Source organism: Tauraco erythrolophus, chromosome 4, assembly GCF_009769465.1.
Source record: "Tauraco erythrolophus isolate bTauEry1 chromosome 4, bTauEry1.pri, whole genome shotgun sequence".
NCBI lineage: Eukaryota > Metazoa > Chordata > Aves > Musophagiformes > Musophagidae > Tauraco > Tauraco erythrolophus.
Window position 1 is genome coordinate 76,142,959 of NC_141468.1, and position 16,050 is coordinate 76,159,008.

A 16,050-nucleotide genomic window follows, 5' to 3' on the forward strand; every position below is an offset into this window, starting at 1 on the left:
GTATTTGTTACTATCCTACACCATTATTTCTGTCGTCTTCTACAGCAGCCAGGGTGCTTTTGACAATTTGATTTTGTGTTTGAATGAGCCTGTCTGCTGCAACAGAGGCTTTGAATGCTGCATAGCAATCAATGGATTGACTTTACCCAAGTCATCTTCCTTCTTCTCTTGCAGAATGAGATCCACCACGACGAACACTGCACTGCTTGCAAGCGTGGCATTAACTTGCAGCCCTGTGGCACGTGTCCCAGAGCATATCACCTCAACTGCTTGGACCCGCCTCTCAAAACTGCCCCCAAGGGGGTTTGGGTCTGTCCAAAGTGCCAACAGAAGGTAAGGTACATGGAGCGTAACACGTCAAGAAAAGAAAATGGGAGAAACCTAGAATTTGGGTACCACTAATTGGATCTAACCTATGGTCACAGCTTAGGGGACCACATTAGCTAAAGTAATACTGAGATACTTTTAGTAGTTTGTGGCACTTGTTTCTGGTATTTTCATCGCACTCGAGTTCTAGACACACACTGAGTGCCTTAGCTTCTCTGCAATTTCATCTGCTGAGATTTGTCCGTTTAAAACGTCTCTTCATTTCCTTTGTTTCCCTTCTTTACAATAAAGCCATCAGCATGTAGAGTTGCCAGACAAGAAATGTAAATCTTATAGATGAGGGAGACAGTGTCAGAAGAACACACTGTTCACTGTTGGATCTGAAAGCTGTAAGGAGAATACTTCCTTTTCTTTAAATCATGTTTATTACACACAACTATTGATCATAGCCGTGTCAGAAATGCTAATTTGTCTAGTTGCTGTGAGTAATGCTGATTGCATGAACAGGAAAACAATTACTAAGACAGTACAGTGTCACTAAATTGTGGAGTGGAGACTCAGATTTTCTGCCTTAGAGTTCTTTGTGTTTAGCATTGAGATCACTGTTATGTTCCCTTGAAAATGTCACGGGGAAATTCTAGTACGCAGTTGCAGAGAGCAGAGCAGCCCAGGATTAGATCTGCACGGTCATGTTTTCATATGGACCAGCAACTTCTCCCGTGCTCAGTAGACAACACACCTGACACTGTGGAGATCTGCTTGTCAGGGGCTGAAGAATGTCTTCTGACTATGGCAACAAGAAACACAGGATTTGTAACCCCCTTTTAGCAGTGTTTGGTAGTGCTGTTTATAGTGATGTGTAAAGGAGTAAGCCCCATTCGAGACTGATACTCAAATTACTCTCTTGTTACTGTTCAGCTTGTGAATTCTGAGACAAGGACCCTAGATCTGGTCCTGCAGAGGTGTGGGGCTAGAGGAAGAAAAACATTAATGTGTATCTGTGTGGAGTCCTAACTTTTTGTCATTTCCTGGCCTTGTAGGTGTTAAAGAAAGATGACAACGTGCCATGGACTGGAACTCTGGCTATTGTTCACTCTTATGTTACTCATAAAACAGGTAGGGATTAACACAGCTATCGACAAGGGATTCCCTGCTGGTGACAGGTGATGTCATTTGAGTCCTTCATGGCACTGATATTAAAGTAGTGTTGTAAAGCTACCAGTTATCATTACATTATTAAGCAAAAGGCCATAAGGGGCTGTGACTGAGAACAGCAGGTAACTTCCTCTCTCCTTCCCCTCAGTCTGGTCCTTCCCTGTCTTCTCTCTTTAAGAAAGACGAGATTGACCTTTCAGGAACTTCACTTTGTGGAGGAGGCTGTCATCAAAGTGGTGCCTTCCTGAGAAGAGGGCTGCAAATGGGATTTTGAGGCAGAGTCATATCAGGCTGGGAGGCAAAGAGACACAGTCAGGCCAGGCAGAGCCATGTAATTGGGTACGTTGCACGATGCCAGCCTAATGTCTCAGATACTGCAGCAATATCAGCTACTAATTGTTCCGGTATTATTTGATATCACAATCATTAGTATCAGATGTCATATGATATCTGTGCATTGACCATTACTCTTTTCTAGTTCTCTGTTGCGCTCTTACAATGGCTGTTTGGGGCGTTAGATCATATTTGTAAGGAGCTTTGCAGAGGCCTGGTACTGTTGTGATCTGTGCTTTTCAGCCAGGGTCACTGAACTATTGCCATTCCAGGTTGGTGACCTGTTCTTAAATACCGTTTACCTCTGTCTTGGCGACCTCCGGGACCACATGTGGTCCAAGGATTAATTCTAATTCAACTCAAAGGTGCGGTATAGCTTTAGAGTTGTCCTGTGTGCTAGCTGTTGACCTAGACACATGCATGCAAGCACAAACTCCAGATTTATTTGACTGTACGTGATGACAAAAGGCTAATGAGACCTGAAACTCACCATTTGAAATACATGCTTCTGCTTTGTGTTGTGAAGCGCACAGATTTGCCGTATGTCTTTTTCTTAACTTCTGCATCCTTAATCTTATTGTTCCGCAGTCAAAGAAGAAGAGAAGCGAAAGTTATTAAAGAGAAGCAGTGAGCTGAAGAGTGAGCATAGACAGTTAGAAGAAAAAGATCGACTTCTCAACAATGCAGTGAAGGTAGGACACCTGACTGGGGACACAGAGTCTCCTGCAGAGATGCTTATAAAGAATTTATGCTTGAAAACCTGGTATTTTGTGACTAGAAAACGATTTATGCTCCCAAGCTACGGATGTTCAAGTGTGAGTGTGTTTCTCTCAGAGCAAGATCACATGGATTTTCTTTATGCACGAAAGCAAGCTGCTTTGGCAGGCTGAGGAGGAGAAATCACCAGTGACTGAGTTCCTGTTGCATGCAAACCGCCCCCCAACATAGCTGTACCTGCCTTCCTTGTAGTGCCATACACAGCTTTTATCTGTCCAGTGACTTTAAGGCCCTTCCATTCTCCAGGAGAAAAGTTTTTAGTCTCAAACATGTCCTCCAGTGGTAGCTGCTTGTCCATTAGCTCAAAACTCCTGAGATTAGGTAGAAATAACCATCTTTATTTGTCTTGTGGGCTGAATGTTATAACAACCTCTCCATCACTGGAAATAGATTCACAATCATTTTCTCCATGAACTCATTTCAAAGCTAAATGTTTGTTGGAGATATCTCCCGCACATACCGTGCTATGAGGCTATGTTGGGGCTTTGTTGGGGCTGTTTAGCCTGGAGAAGAGGAGGCTGAGGGGAGACCTGATTACAGCCTACAAATACTTGAGAAAAGATGGTGGGAAGGTAGGGGAAGGGCTCTTTACATTAGTGTTGGGTGATAGAACAAGAGGAAATGGGTATAAGCTTAGTCAGGGGAGATTCAGGTTGGATGTTAGGAAGTATTTCTTCTCTGAAAGGGTTGTCAGCCACTGGAATAGGCTGCCCAGGGAGGTGGTTGAGTCCCCATCCCTGGATGTGTTTAAGAATAGGGTGGATGATCTACTTGGGGATATGGTTTAATGGGGATTAGGGATGGTTGGACTCGATGATCTCTAAGGTCTTTTCCAACCTAGAAATCTATGAATCTATGAATCTATGAGGACCAGTCTCTTGCAGTAATGAGTGGGCTGAGTTCAAAGCTGTAATTCCTATCCTCTGTGGGTGAGAGAACTTATTTGGGGCTACCTCACCTCAGGCTGACTCTTAAGGGGTAGCTGTTAGCTTGCACGGCAGTCTCAATGAATATTTGAAACTTCCTTACCCTGGAAAAATCAAAGTGGCAGCTCCAAGAGTAACTGGTCACTAGTTGTTTTACCGCTGCAGTTATCCAGAGGAGGCATGTTAAAATATTTATCACATTTAAAATAGAGTGGAAGGAAAAGCAATAGCTTAGTAAAAGACATTACAGTGGGGAATATTCCCTGTTGTAAGTGTGTATAGCCACCATCAGCACTTATGGAAACATATATATGTCTGAAGAAGTGACTCTGGGGTACGGAATATCTTCAGTAGATAGGAGAGTGCAGTAGGATGAGGTGTTTGGAAAAAGAAGAGCGTTTGGGGATGCAGTCAGCTATCAGGTGTGTGTTAATCCTGTCAAAATCAGTAAGATTTATATCTAAGCAGAATCAGGTTCTTTCAGTGGGCAACACTGTCTTATTTGAATGGTAATATTGCCAATGATTGTATTTATTGGAGATATATCCACTTGGAAGGAGAAAAGCAATTAAAGTTGTTCCGGCACAGAGCAATTTCACTTCTGACATTTGCCTTAACAGATATTTACATTAAAGAGAACACTCACATGCACGCCACGGATGACATGGTATTATTTGGTAAAAACAGAACATGATTTATCCTTCACCTGAGATTTCACCTGTCTAAACCAAGCTCTGAGCAGCTCCACACAGTTGCTTTTCAAACAACTTGACTTTCAAGTGAGCATTTCCCGCTTCCCCAGGACTGGAGACTACCCCCATACCCCAGGCAGTCTAGACCATAGCCAAAGAGGAGCAATCTGCAGACAAGTAACCAGTTTTGCCAGACCACTGGGCCCACTGAGAGCGGGAAAACAGGAGGTTTCAGATATTAGAGAGGCCACCGTCCCTTTCTGACTAGCAGACAGGCTCAGGCTTTTGGTCTGTCACATAGTCCCTCGCAGGCCAGTTGATAGTGTAAAGGGTGGGATGTTAGCTGCAGCGAGGAATTGGGAAGGGAAAGGAGAATTACTGATTCTTCCTTATCTCTTCTTGGAGAAGAGGAGGTATTTAAAAGATGTGTAGATGTGGCACTTAGGGACGTGGTTTAGTGGTGGGCTTTAGTGTTAGGTTTATGGTTGGGCTCGATCTTAAGGGTATTTTCCAACCTATATGATTCTATGATGCTAAGAGGGAGATTTGAGATGCCTTCATTTGGCTCCTGCTCTAACGCTCATTTTAATGTAGGTTTGTATGAAATGATTCAAGTGATTATGGGGTGCAGTTTGACCACCTCATAGGAAAAAGACTTTCTTGTGACTGCAGTGGTATAACAGTAGTGTCTTAGGTCAAGTTTTCTGCCAGAAAGATACTGACATCATGTTTAGAGAGATCAACTTATCTTCACAGTGCTGACTCCCTAAAATGCATGGCACGTTCCAAATGCATCATGGTGAGGTTTATCCCTCAAGCCATTGGTAAGATTTAGAAACCTTACTGGTGGCTTCGGTGATTTCCAGTAATATAGCTATTACAATCCTGTGCCAGTGATCTCTTTGCGGCGCAGAAGGCTGTCTACAGGATGAGGTCAGAAACGTCCCCTGAATGCATTTGGACTGGGATGAATATTGTTACCTTAGACAGCTGCTGCAGTGTATGCGGCACTGGTGATTACTCCATTCGTTAAGCTGTGGTTTCGCTATCCCCAAAGGAGAGTATACTTCATTTGAGCAGGACGTGCACTCAAGACGCAAAAAGATGTTTGGAGAGATGTTTGACACCAATTTGAATGTATTCTCAGCCTTCCCTTCTCTCTCCCCTTCTCTTTATTTGACAGAAATGCTTAGAGCTGAAAACCAGCCTGTTGGCCCAGCAGAAAGGGACTCAGTCATCACTGGAACGTCTCAAAACCCTCATTAGACTGATACAAAACGAGCAGATGATTCAGGTTACCATGACGACCACCACCACCTCCTCCCTGCTAACTGTCCCCTGGATCAAACCCTCCTCTGCCTCCGCTGCCATGCACAAAGCCTTGCAGCAATCACAGGGTAACAACTGACAGAGCCGGCCGCGCGAGAGCGAAGGATGGGGGGAAAAAACTTTATACACGTGCGCAGAGGAGAGATTAAACTGAAACAAAGGAGAGAAGGAACAATCTCAGTTTTGATACGCGTAGAAACTTGCAAACCAATCAGTCCAGTTTGTAGGTCACTGTGGCAGCAGGTTCCCACGGAGCGGGTTGTGCTGCGGTTTTGTATTTGCCGAGACCTTCAGTGCTTATGAGATTTTTTTTGTTATGTTGGCCTTAATGTATTTATGACTGAGGACGAACAGGAAAAGTATGGCCGATAGGAAGCGGGATATCCTTTTGTGGGGAGCAGAGAGGTTTCCAGTTCTGCTTTAAGGGGGAAAATTTTCAATGCAAAGAGTTAGTGAGCTAGTAGAGAAGTAGTTGGGCTGAAAGCTATGTGTGGGAGGGAAATCGGTGAGATAACCAGAAACTGAACTACTTAGGACTCGACATGGTTCTTACCAGAGGAGCATAGTTGGCCCCGTTGATTCAGGTGACCTGGAGATGGGGCCGTTTTGACCAGAACGGCGTCATGGACACTCACAGAGCCTTCGAAACAAAAGAACGTTTTTTTTCAGTATTATTAGAGTTGAGAATTGCAGATATTTAAATAAAGAAACTGTATGAAGTTAGCGTTTCTAGTAAAATATTGAAGTATTTTCATGCTGATGCTTCTGTATATGCGTTCCGAAGTATTTAAAAAAGTATGACTGTAAAACTCCTTACTTTTTTGCAGGTCCTTTTTACTTATTTTGCTATCAGTGTATTTTTCTCATGGAGTTTTTGTGCAAGATTTAGCATAAACCATAATAGTGGATACCTTTGGCAGGTTGGGTTTCATTTTTTAAAGAGTTTATTTTGGGGATTTGCTTTTTTGTTAATTTTGGATTTTTTTTAAAGAAAAAAAGCAAATAAATATTGTTTTTTCTTTCTTGCCAGTACAGATAATATGCCAAAAAGATAACTTTACATTTTTGTACTGCATTTTTATTGTTAAAAATATGTAACGTAATTTTTTTTTATTATTCTTTTTCTTTTTTGCTTGCAGAAATATCTGCTGAAATGGTACAGGAAAAAAAAAAACAAACTGCCTCAAGGGGTTGTTTCTCATACTGGATAATATCAAGAGTTCTGGGGGAGGGACAGGCCTTGGAAAGTTTTAAGGGTTTGTTGGGATTTTTTTGGAAACTTGATTCCTTTTTAACATTTTGTTGGATTTTAGCACATTTGGGAAGCATTTAGCATTAGCCTGAGAAAAATCCCAGTGCACCTGCTTGTTTCACTAGCTAGTCTTCCTGATACTGCAAGGGTCCGCCTGGCCCCCCCTGTCACCCTGCGGCCTGCCCAGGAAGGTGGTGATGGGCACCCCGGTTTTTCTCAACATCATACACACCCGCCCACCCCCCAAGATGCCATCATCTCTGTTGTTTATGAGTTCTCCGTCAATTAGCACAACAGGTACTTAAGGAAAGCAAGAAGCCACCAGAGGACACAAGGCTAGTCTCTCACATGAGCATATCACATGGTGCCGAATCTCTCTCTCTTTTTTCTTTTTTTAAATACAAAAACCACACGAGGGACTGGCTTTTTCCGTCGCCCATCACTAGGCAGCACATGGTCCCTTCAACCATTTTCACAACTCCGGGAGAAACTGTGCAGTACTATACAAATCTATTTTAATACACAACACTCGGTTGAACAAGATTTTTATATTCTTTTATTGATGAACAAAGTGAACTAAGTAAAACACAATTGTTATACATTGGTTATTGTATGCCAATTATGCATTCTAACGTGGCTTGCAATGTAAATGTTTTCAGGTTTAATGATTTTTTTTCCTTCTCAGACAAAAAAAAAGGAAAAGCGTGGAAGGTTGAATATGTGAAGAATTTCTGAAGAAGTGTCTTGGACTGTTAAAAGTAGTTATTTTGAAAAGGGGACTGTCCAGTGGATAGTGTGCATAGAAAAAAAAAAGTGTTTGTCTTAAATATGCCAATGTAGTTTTACTTCTTTATGATGCATTAAACTTGATTGAGAATTTAATGGCATTGTTGTCGTGGTGATATCCGCTGCCGAGGGGATGCGGTGGACCTGCCCGGGGCCTGCCGCTGTGCCCCTTCCCCGGCAAGACCCTGGCTGAGGCGGGGGAGTGGCCGATGCCGATTTCTCCACTGCCGTCTTCAATTTTCAGAGTGAAACAATGGCAGTATGACCACAATACTTTCTGCTTTCCTTCTTCCAGGAAGACGGCATCTTCCTCGAGGCCATCGTGTCTCTCAGGCAGGGGCACCTTGTCTACTCCCTTTTGTGGCTTCCCACCTCTTGGAAAAATTTCCCGTCCCACTCTTCCCCGGATCGGTATGCAGAGATGTTGGTGGTACCTCAGATGTCTCCCTTTTCTTCTTGTGCCTCTCATGGGTTGCGTTTTAAAGGTTTCACCAAGATTTAAACACTACGGTGGGCTTGGCCCAAATTGAGATAAACTGAGTCAGCTCAGGAGCAAGCCCAGGGTTCCAAGATGGAAAAAAGGGTTACCACCACAGGGTAACATTGCCATACGTCCGCCGAGCCGTCCGCACGTGCTCCTTCCAGCCTTTGTGTGCGTTGCAGGCAGCGCGGTCTTTGCTTACGGTGGGTGACTGGGGAGAAACTTGCTGCAGACTGAGGCCACGCTGTTGGCTGCAGCAGATCTGCCGGTAGATTGGTGGGCTTTGCTTTCAGACCTACACTCCCAGGTTGTCTTCAGATGTGTGGTGGGCCCATTTTATTAAGTTTATAACTCACTGTGTAAGTTTAAAGAATGAGAGATAGGTCCCTTGCAGGAGTTGTCTGGTTTCTGGCCAGTGGAAGGGACAGAGCTTCCCAATAAAAACCCAAATGAAAGCAAGATGACATTACAGCTGCATAAAACCTACCAGAGTGGCTAATGCCCATGCAGAGCAGAAGCAGAGTTGTGGGTTTTTTTTTTTGCCAGGGGTGGAAGGAAAGGGTATTTTTGATTGTTTGCTTGTTTGGGTGGGTGTGGGGGGATTGCCTTGTCTTCACTCTGTGGCAGTGCCACTGTTTAATTTTGGGCTGCAGTTAGCAGGGGGAGCTCAACACTGCATCCCCGCTTCCCCCGGGGCTAAGCTGCCCCCTCCTCCCTCCTGCTACGGGAAGGGCACTCTGATTTTTCTTAACATTGCTTCTGATTTCAGACGACACCTCTCCCCTGAACCAGCAAACCCAGAAATCACATGTAATCGTCATCATCATCCCTCTGCCATCACCCTAACCGATAAACTCAGCGCCGTGCTAACAGACAGGAGCCAATTACAGAGCTCTGCGTGTTGCCTTAATAATTAATGCGGTTGCAAGGGAGCGTAGGCTTACGCTAGCCTTTAATCTTTGCCAGTAATTTAAATGAAGGTTTTTGGTGGAGATTTGTAGGAGCCATGGTAGCCTCCATGTTCCTTGCTGCGGCACCGGGCATTGTCTTTGAAAAGAATTGGGAGCCGCGGGGTTCCCAGCCTCCCCTCCCAAGCGAAAGTTATTTTTACAGCTATGCCAGACTTCACAGCTTCAGAGCTCTTTATTTTAACATGACAGACTGTTTTCTGCGCGTAGGACCTTTTCACATGCCATTAGTTATCTCGCAGAGGAGCTGCTCTGCAAATAGCCTTTCGAATGAAATGTGTTGTCTCCAAGCCTGTCAGCTTTATATTTGCACCTCTTCAAATGTAATTTCGCCTACTCTTCCTTCTCTCACTGTCTCCCCTTCCTCAGAAATGAGAGGAAAAGGAACTTTTCTGTCGGGAGGTGTAACACGGAGGGATGCCAGCCCTTCCCAGAGCGCAGAATGAGGAATGCTGGCATGGCTTGGTGGTGTCAGGAACTCAGATGTTTTCAGTCTTTGTAGTCTTAGAGGGAAAAGCCGCAACGAATCCATCATGCCCTAAAGGCTCAAAAATCAGGAAGCAAAGTCAAAACCCCTCATTTTTTAAATATTTAGTTGATCATCATTGACAGCATTTTTTTGTGCGATGAATTTAACAGTAGCGTCAGTCCAGCTAGCGACTTCTCTTGTGGTAGACCTCTGGGTAAGCATGAGGGCACAAACTCATGAACTCTACAACAGTTATATTAGGAGTTTATTCTGCATGCTGAGTACCCATGGCATGCTGGTTTCCTAGCAGTTTGATGGCCTATTAGGAACACTTAAACTTTTAGAAGAGTGCATTATAAACTGATGCCTACTTTTTGTTCTGTGTTCTGCAGGCCCTCTGTAGTTGAAAAGAGAGACATTACACTGAAATGAGTGGCAACAGCCACATCAGATAAAACTCCACTCACTTTAATCAGGTTTTGCCAACTGCAGCTTATTTTGCTTAGAAAATGAAGCCTGGCTTCTGAGATCAATCACTAGCAACTGACTGGTGCAAAAGGAAAATGCCAGACTCCACTTCTGTAAGCCACTTTTAAGTTCACCGTGGTGAAGATCATTAAAGCAAAAGTTGTTTTTTTTTCCTCCCTTAAAAAAGCAAACAAAAAATTAAATTGTCACGATAGAAAAAATACTACAAAGCGTACACAGGCGTATAGAGATTCTAGCCAGGGAGAAGAAAAAAAAAAAGATGCCATTGCGCTTTGAAGTTGTTGTTTGCATTTGTACTGGCAGATTGCAGATGACTTCTGTGCTGTTTAAATGCAGCAGAAGTGCTACACCCCAACCTTTGATTATCAGCCTCGCTCATTAAGCAGTTACCAGAGAAATTTTAAATCACTTCTGCATTTCGTCTTTGGGCTTGAGCTGCAGCAATAAATAACCTTTCCCCTCAACATTCTTCCCCGAAACATAGCTGACCAGCAGTCTGGCTGCCATTGACAAAGCAATCTTCCAGTTGCTGAGATGTAAACTTCGCCGCGAACATCTCAGGGCTTGCGCTGCGTCCGTTCCGCGTGGGAACGGCGCTATTCCGTTGATCATGTGTACTCCTGCCCCCCGCTACGGTTGTGGCTAGACCGCGGCGCAGAAGTGCTGCCGTGATTGCGGCTCTCCATCGCCCGCCGGGGAGGAGGGCTGGCCCGCGGGCGGGGGGTCTGGCTCGCTCGTTGCACTCCTGAACTCCCGCACGCTTACTCCCCTCTCAGGGAGCCGGAGGGAAATGGAAGGAGAGCCCAGGGTGCCGAGCAAGAATCATGGCTTAGGCATTGCCCAGAAAATCAGAGTGATGCTAGGTTCGTTATTTTCCGTTTGAGGAGGCTTGAAACAATAATTTCATGAGCAAGCCAAATTATCTCTGTAAAAATGACATCTCCCTCCCCCCTACACACACACCTCGTTTCCCAAAGCGGGGAAGTTTGCTGCAGCAGCACAAGGGAGACCAACAGGCACATGCAGTCCCTGGAAGAGACTTTGTGTCCCAGCACACGGGTGAGTGAAGCTCCACACCTGTGAGCCACAGGCGCTGGGCAGCACCAGTGCCAAGCCTTCCTCCCTTGGTAGCCAAGCACAGGCATCCTCTAAGGGACCAGAGGAGCTGGAGATGTTTAAAAAACCCAAACCCCCCTCTCCTCATCATCCAGGGCATCTCTTTGTCCTGCTGCCAATGTGCTCTACGTTATCGAAAGCCAGAGTTGTGATTTAAGTTGTAGCTACTGGAAAAGAAATGGTCGTCGTGTCATTGTCAGACGTGGACATGAGCATCCTTCACCCTGATAGGGTTCCATGTCCATTCACAGCAGCACTTCCTGGTTGTCTTCAACTGCTTCTTGGGGCCACTTCTGCTGTGTTTGGCCATGGAAATATTATTGCTTTGCCTTAGTTAAAAACCCGAAGAGATTAAGGAGGGGTGGCATTAGAAATAAGTGCACAAAGCAGCAAATGGAGAAAAATGAAATTCTAATGTGATATTATGGTATTGCTTAAACTGCACGCACATAGCTGAAATTTTCTAATGGTTTGAAATTGCATGATTAAAAAAATAAGCATAGTCAGTTAAGCCACTATGTGTTACATTCTTTTTATCTTTCTCGATTACTTCTTGACTGCAAAAAATAAAGCAAGTCTCACCCACATAGTTCACTTCATCTGGAGGTGCCATCTGGATCATGGCAGTATTCTTAGATGGGGGAGAAGGTCAATAGTGCACCATTTCTAGCTGCAAACTTGCCGGGGCAAACTGAATACCCAGCTTCTCTGTGGCTTGGGAGGTTCCTTGCTACAGGACTGATGATGGGTGACAGCTGCTGCAGGATGTCCCTGTTGACAGCTGAAGGCTAGACTCCATGTCTGTGCTGGGTGGTGGCCGCAGAAGAGAGCACTGCATTAGGGAACATGAACATGAGCCTTACCAGCTCAGGAGCTAATCCCTCTGCTCTTGCCACATGATGCTGTTAAGCACTTTCAAGCAGTTTCAGTGAGAGCTTTTGCTTACATCATTGTGTTGGTACGTTACCTATGATGACTCCTCTGTTTTATTCAGCTTCTCTAAAGCTTGTAGCTAGATGGAGGAACATTTAATGGCTTCCCAGCTGATGGATTAAACACACTTTGGAAGAGCTCAACAGGTTTAAGTCTCTACTTCCTTGTTTCTTTGTTTTTTAAAGCTCTACCTTGCACATGGCTTTGACGGCTACCCAAGACCTCAGTGTAATGCTGACCTTGAGAAGTTTTTTTCTAAAAAGGACTATGATCATCACAGGGGTCCTGAGGAGCTCCCAGGTTTACTTGTCCAACCCAAGCCATTCCTACAAACTGAGATCCCTATCATGCTTTGAAAGAATAAAATTTATTTTCTGTCAATGAAGTTGAAGTGTTGAGCTGGGAGGGGAAGGGAGAACTCAACACGTCCCTTCTTCCTCACGGACACTGACAGAAGCAGCAGTAGCTGGAGCAAGGCGAGGGCGAAGCTTCAACTCACCTTCACAAACCACAGAATTCACCTGCAAAAACAAGCCCAAAGTGCCCATGAGCCCAGTTTGCCCAAAACCTAGTCCTTTGTCACCGAGAGGCAAGCAAAGGACCTGGCAGGTGGCATCACTCCTCCTCTGTGTCACACACAAGTGATCCCCACCTCGGCCTTAGTGCCACCGAGTCTGGCAGCCTAACACGTGAAACAAACCCAATGAAACATTTGGTAAAGTAGCATTATATTCTCCTTCCCTAAGACGTCACGCTGAGTTCTGACACACAGACTTCCCTACTCTGCCATCCTCTGTCAAATCCCTTAGGCTGTTTTTGAGACGTTTCTGGCTCTTACTAGAAGCCTTGGGAAAAGCCCTGGCAAGTGGTCGAGGGATCATGACAACCAGCCTGGCTACCCAGTCACGACAAGGGACTCTTCTGCAGGCTCCACAGGGGAACTGCCAGTGCATTGCTCCCCAACAGCTCAACCACCACACGACCTGCTTCTCCTCGTCCCCTTCCTGAAACAGCTACAGGCAAGGAGGCAGGAGCACCAAATCCTTACCCCCTGCTTGCCTTCCCATACTCAAGCACTACACCAGGCTTTCGTGCTTTCACCCAAAAAGTCATAGAATCATAGAACCATGGAATGGTTAGGGTTGGAAGGGACCTCAAAGATCGTCTAGTTCCAACTCCCCCTGCCATGGCCAGAGACACCCTCCACTACACCAGGTTGCTTGCAATCATTCTTATGAGGAGTGGCTGAGGGAACTGGAGTTGTTTAGCCTGGAGGAAAGGAGGCTCAGGGGAGACCTGATCACTCTCTACAACTATCTGAAAGGAGGTTACAGAGATGTGAGTGTCGACCTCTTTTCTCAAGCAACACATGATACTATGAGAGGAAACAGCCTCAAGTTGTGCCAGGGGAGATTTTGGTTGGATATTAAGAAAGATTTCTTCTCCAGAAGGGTTGTCAAGCTTTGGAACAGGCTGCCCAGGGAAGTGATTGAATCATTTAAAAGATGTGTAGACATGGCGCTTAGGGACACACTTAGGTTGAGTAGTGGACTTGGCAGTGTTCGTTAGGTTAACGGTTGGACTTGAAGATCTTAAGGGTCTTTTCCAACCGACATGATTCTGTAGTTCTACCATCACCTCTTCCCTGTGCCTTGGGCATTCGGGGCTGCCACTGGGCTGCTTCACACAGGGGTACCTAATGTGCTGGGGCCAGAGGAGCACATTTTTAGGCAATGCTGCTCTGGGTGTGTGTCTGTGACCTGCTTCATTTCACAGGGCTCAGCAGAGCTGGGAGGTGAGCCCCAGCAATGCCCATCACCTGCCAGTGGCCAGAGGCTACTGCCCCGCCAAAATAGCGCCGGAGCAGCAACAAAACACCACAGCCTAATAAGAACTGAAAGGCCTCAGATATGAAATAATAATGAAACAAAAAAGCAGATCAAAGCTTTTAATTTCACTCTAAGTACTTTACTCTCACTCTCAGAAATTCTTATCAAAGACAGGCAGATGTCACTGCCTCCAGGGGTCTCAACTTGGCGGTTCCCAATTTGCATTCACTCCACAAATTTGCCTTCAAAACCAGAGACCTATGGTGTAAAAGCAGCGTCGGGTTTTGCTGTGCAGAACCCAGACACTGAAATTTAAAAGCACCGCGGAGCTGGGTGAGACTTTCTGGTGCTGGTTCAGTGCTGTACAATTGTAAATACAAATAAATCCCTGTACAAATGCCACTGAGCCTCCGTGTCCTTGTAAGATGAACTGTTATCAAGTAACATGAATGTTTATTTCCATGGTAAAATGTGATCACAGTCCTTACTTGTGGGCACTACATTAGGCAGGAGAGGGTTAGCGAGGTCTATAAATAAAATGTGTTCCCAGCCCTGCCATGCGGTGGGCTGGACACCCATTCCTGCAGCGCTCAGCCTGCACTACTCCCATCTTTCTGCAGAGATGGATCGTGGGGCTTTCATGTGAGGTGGTTTGTTTGGTTTTCTCTCTGTCGTAGTTTAACACTCTTTTACCCCTCTGGTCATCAAATTGCTTTCCTTGGTCAAAACCTCACTTAATGAGAGACACAAGTATGTAGTTTATTGGTCTGGCGTTGCAAGGGCGGGCTGGGGCAGGTCACCTAGGGAGGCACCCTGACTTTGCCATGTTTCCCCTTGAAATCCCCCGGGCTCGGTCAGCTGGTCTGGTGGCTTCTGCGCAGGTGATGTCAAAACAACGACGTCACCAGGGAGCATGAACACAGCATGCGCCCAGAGGAGCAGGAGCTGTCGTGGCTACACGGAGCGTATGCAGCTCTCAGCCTGTAAGTAGGTGCTCATGCGTGGGTACCGTTCCTTAGCGTGAATATGTAAAGATTGTGTTCTAGAGCTGCTGGCGCTGGCCTGTCTGTACCTAATCGGGGTCTCCGTGGGAGCAGAAAGGGCTGAGGATAGATGGACGGATGGCCCCACACACTTGTCTCACCAGTGGGGCAGAACCAGATCTTCCTTTGTCCCTCGTAGGAGCTGGGCCACTGGTTCACCCACCATCAGCTGCCACAGCCCCAGCAGATGCCCAAAGGTGGTGAACCTCCCCCCAGCTGCAAGGAGAGCTGGGAACACGCCATGGGGCAGAGTAGGGTCTCTGGGCCAGCGCCTCGGCTGCCATCCAGCTGCGTTGGTTCTCTGCAGTGATGCCGTGAGAGGGCTGCTTGTTGCCTGCCCAAAGGGTATCAGCCAGGGGCGGGTTGGACAGACCTTGGTTCTGATCCCAGCCAGCAGTCTAGAAAAAATAAACTGCACTCTACAAAAAGAAAAGGCAACATCTCATATTTTGTCAGGACATAATAATAACAACTATGCTGCCAGCAGTGCCACAGACGTGCATCCTCAAAGAAAACAGTGCAGAAAATAATTGGCTGCTAAACTAATAGCCCTGCTTTTAGGGTGCTGCTCCCCATTTTTGGCAGTGCCTGTCAGCAATGGCATGTCCCTACAGCTCTAAGCTCATGATGAACATCAGGATTTTTTGATTCAGGCTGATTTGAAAGCACCAAGACTAAAGTTGGTTCTTCCTGAACTGTCAAGACCCCTTCTCCAGCTGTTAGCACAGCTGCAGGAATGCATCAGCCTGATTACAACCCAACCAACAGAGCAGTACGCTCCAGTGCCAGGAGCTGGGGATGCCCAGTCATGCATTGGAGGAGGACACGAGAGCTTTATGCTTTTCCTTTAGCAGCCCTGGGCAAACATTTGGACCTCTGGGGAAAGCTACAGAAACGGTGCAGACTTGCTTTTCTCTACCCATATAGAAACAAACCATCGTCCCCGAATCATCATGATTACATCACAGTTAAAAATAAATTTGCCTACTTAAGCCCTGGTTTCCTTTGGTGTCTGCAGTGTCATGTGGTCAGCAGATACCAGGGATGCAAGGACTCCCCAAGTGGGACTGGTGCTGGCAGGAACAGGATGGACCCTGCGGGATCGACTCTTTTGGTGTGTTACCAAAGCCACCCTCTGCAAACAC

General features: G+C 45.8%; 1 protein-coding gene across 2 annotated transcripts in view; it reads left to right on the forward strand.

Annotated features, from left to right (window-relative positions):
* The window catches only part of PHF21B (PHD finger protein 21B), a 166,923-nt gene extending 161,305 nt beyond the window's left edge, over nt 1-5,618 (forward strand). For both annotated transcript variants that reach the window (XM_086610512.1, XM_086610513.1), the window contains 4 exons: nt 175-333; nt 1,368-1,443; nt 2,404-2,507; nt 5,394-5,618. In XM_086610512.1, coding sequence (XP_086466638.1) covers nt 175-333; nt 1,368-1,443; nt 2,404-2,507; nt 5,394-5,618 — 564 coding nt within the window. The remainder of the gene's footprint in view (nt 1-174; nt 334-1,367; nt 1,444-2,403; nt 2,508-5,393) is intronic.
* Nucleotides 5,619-16,050: the final 10,432 nt, after the last annotated feature.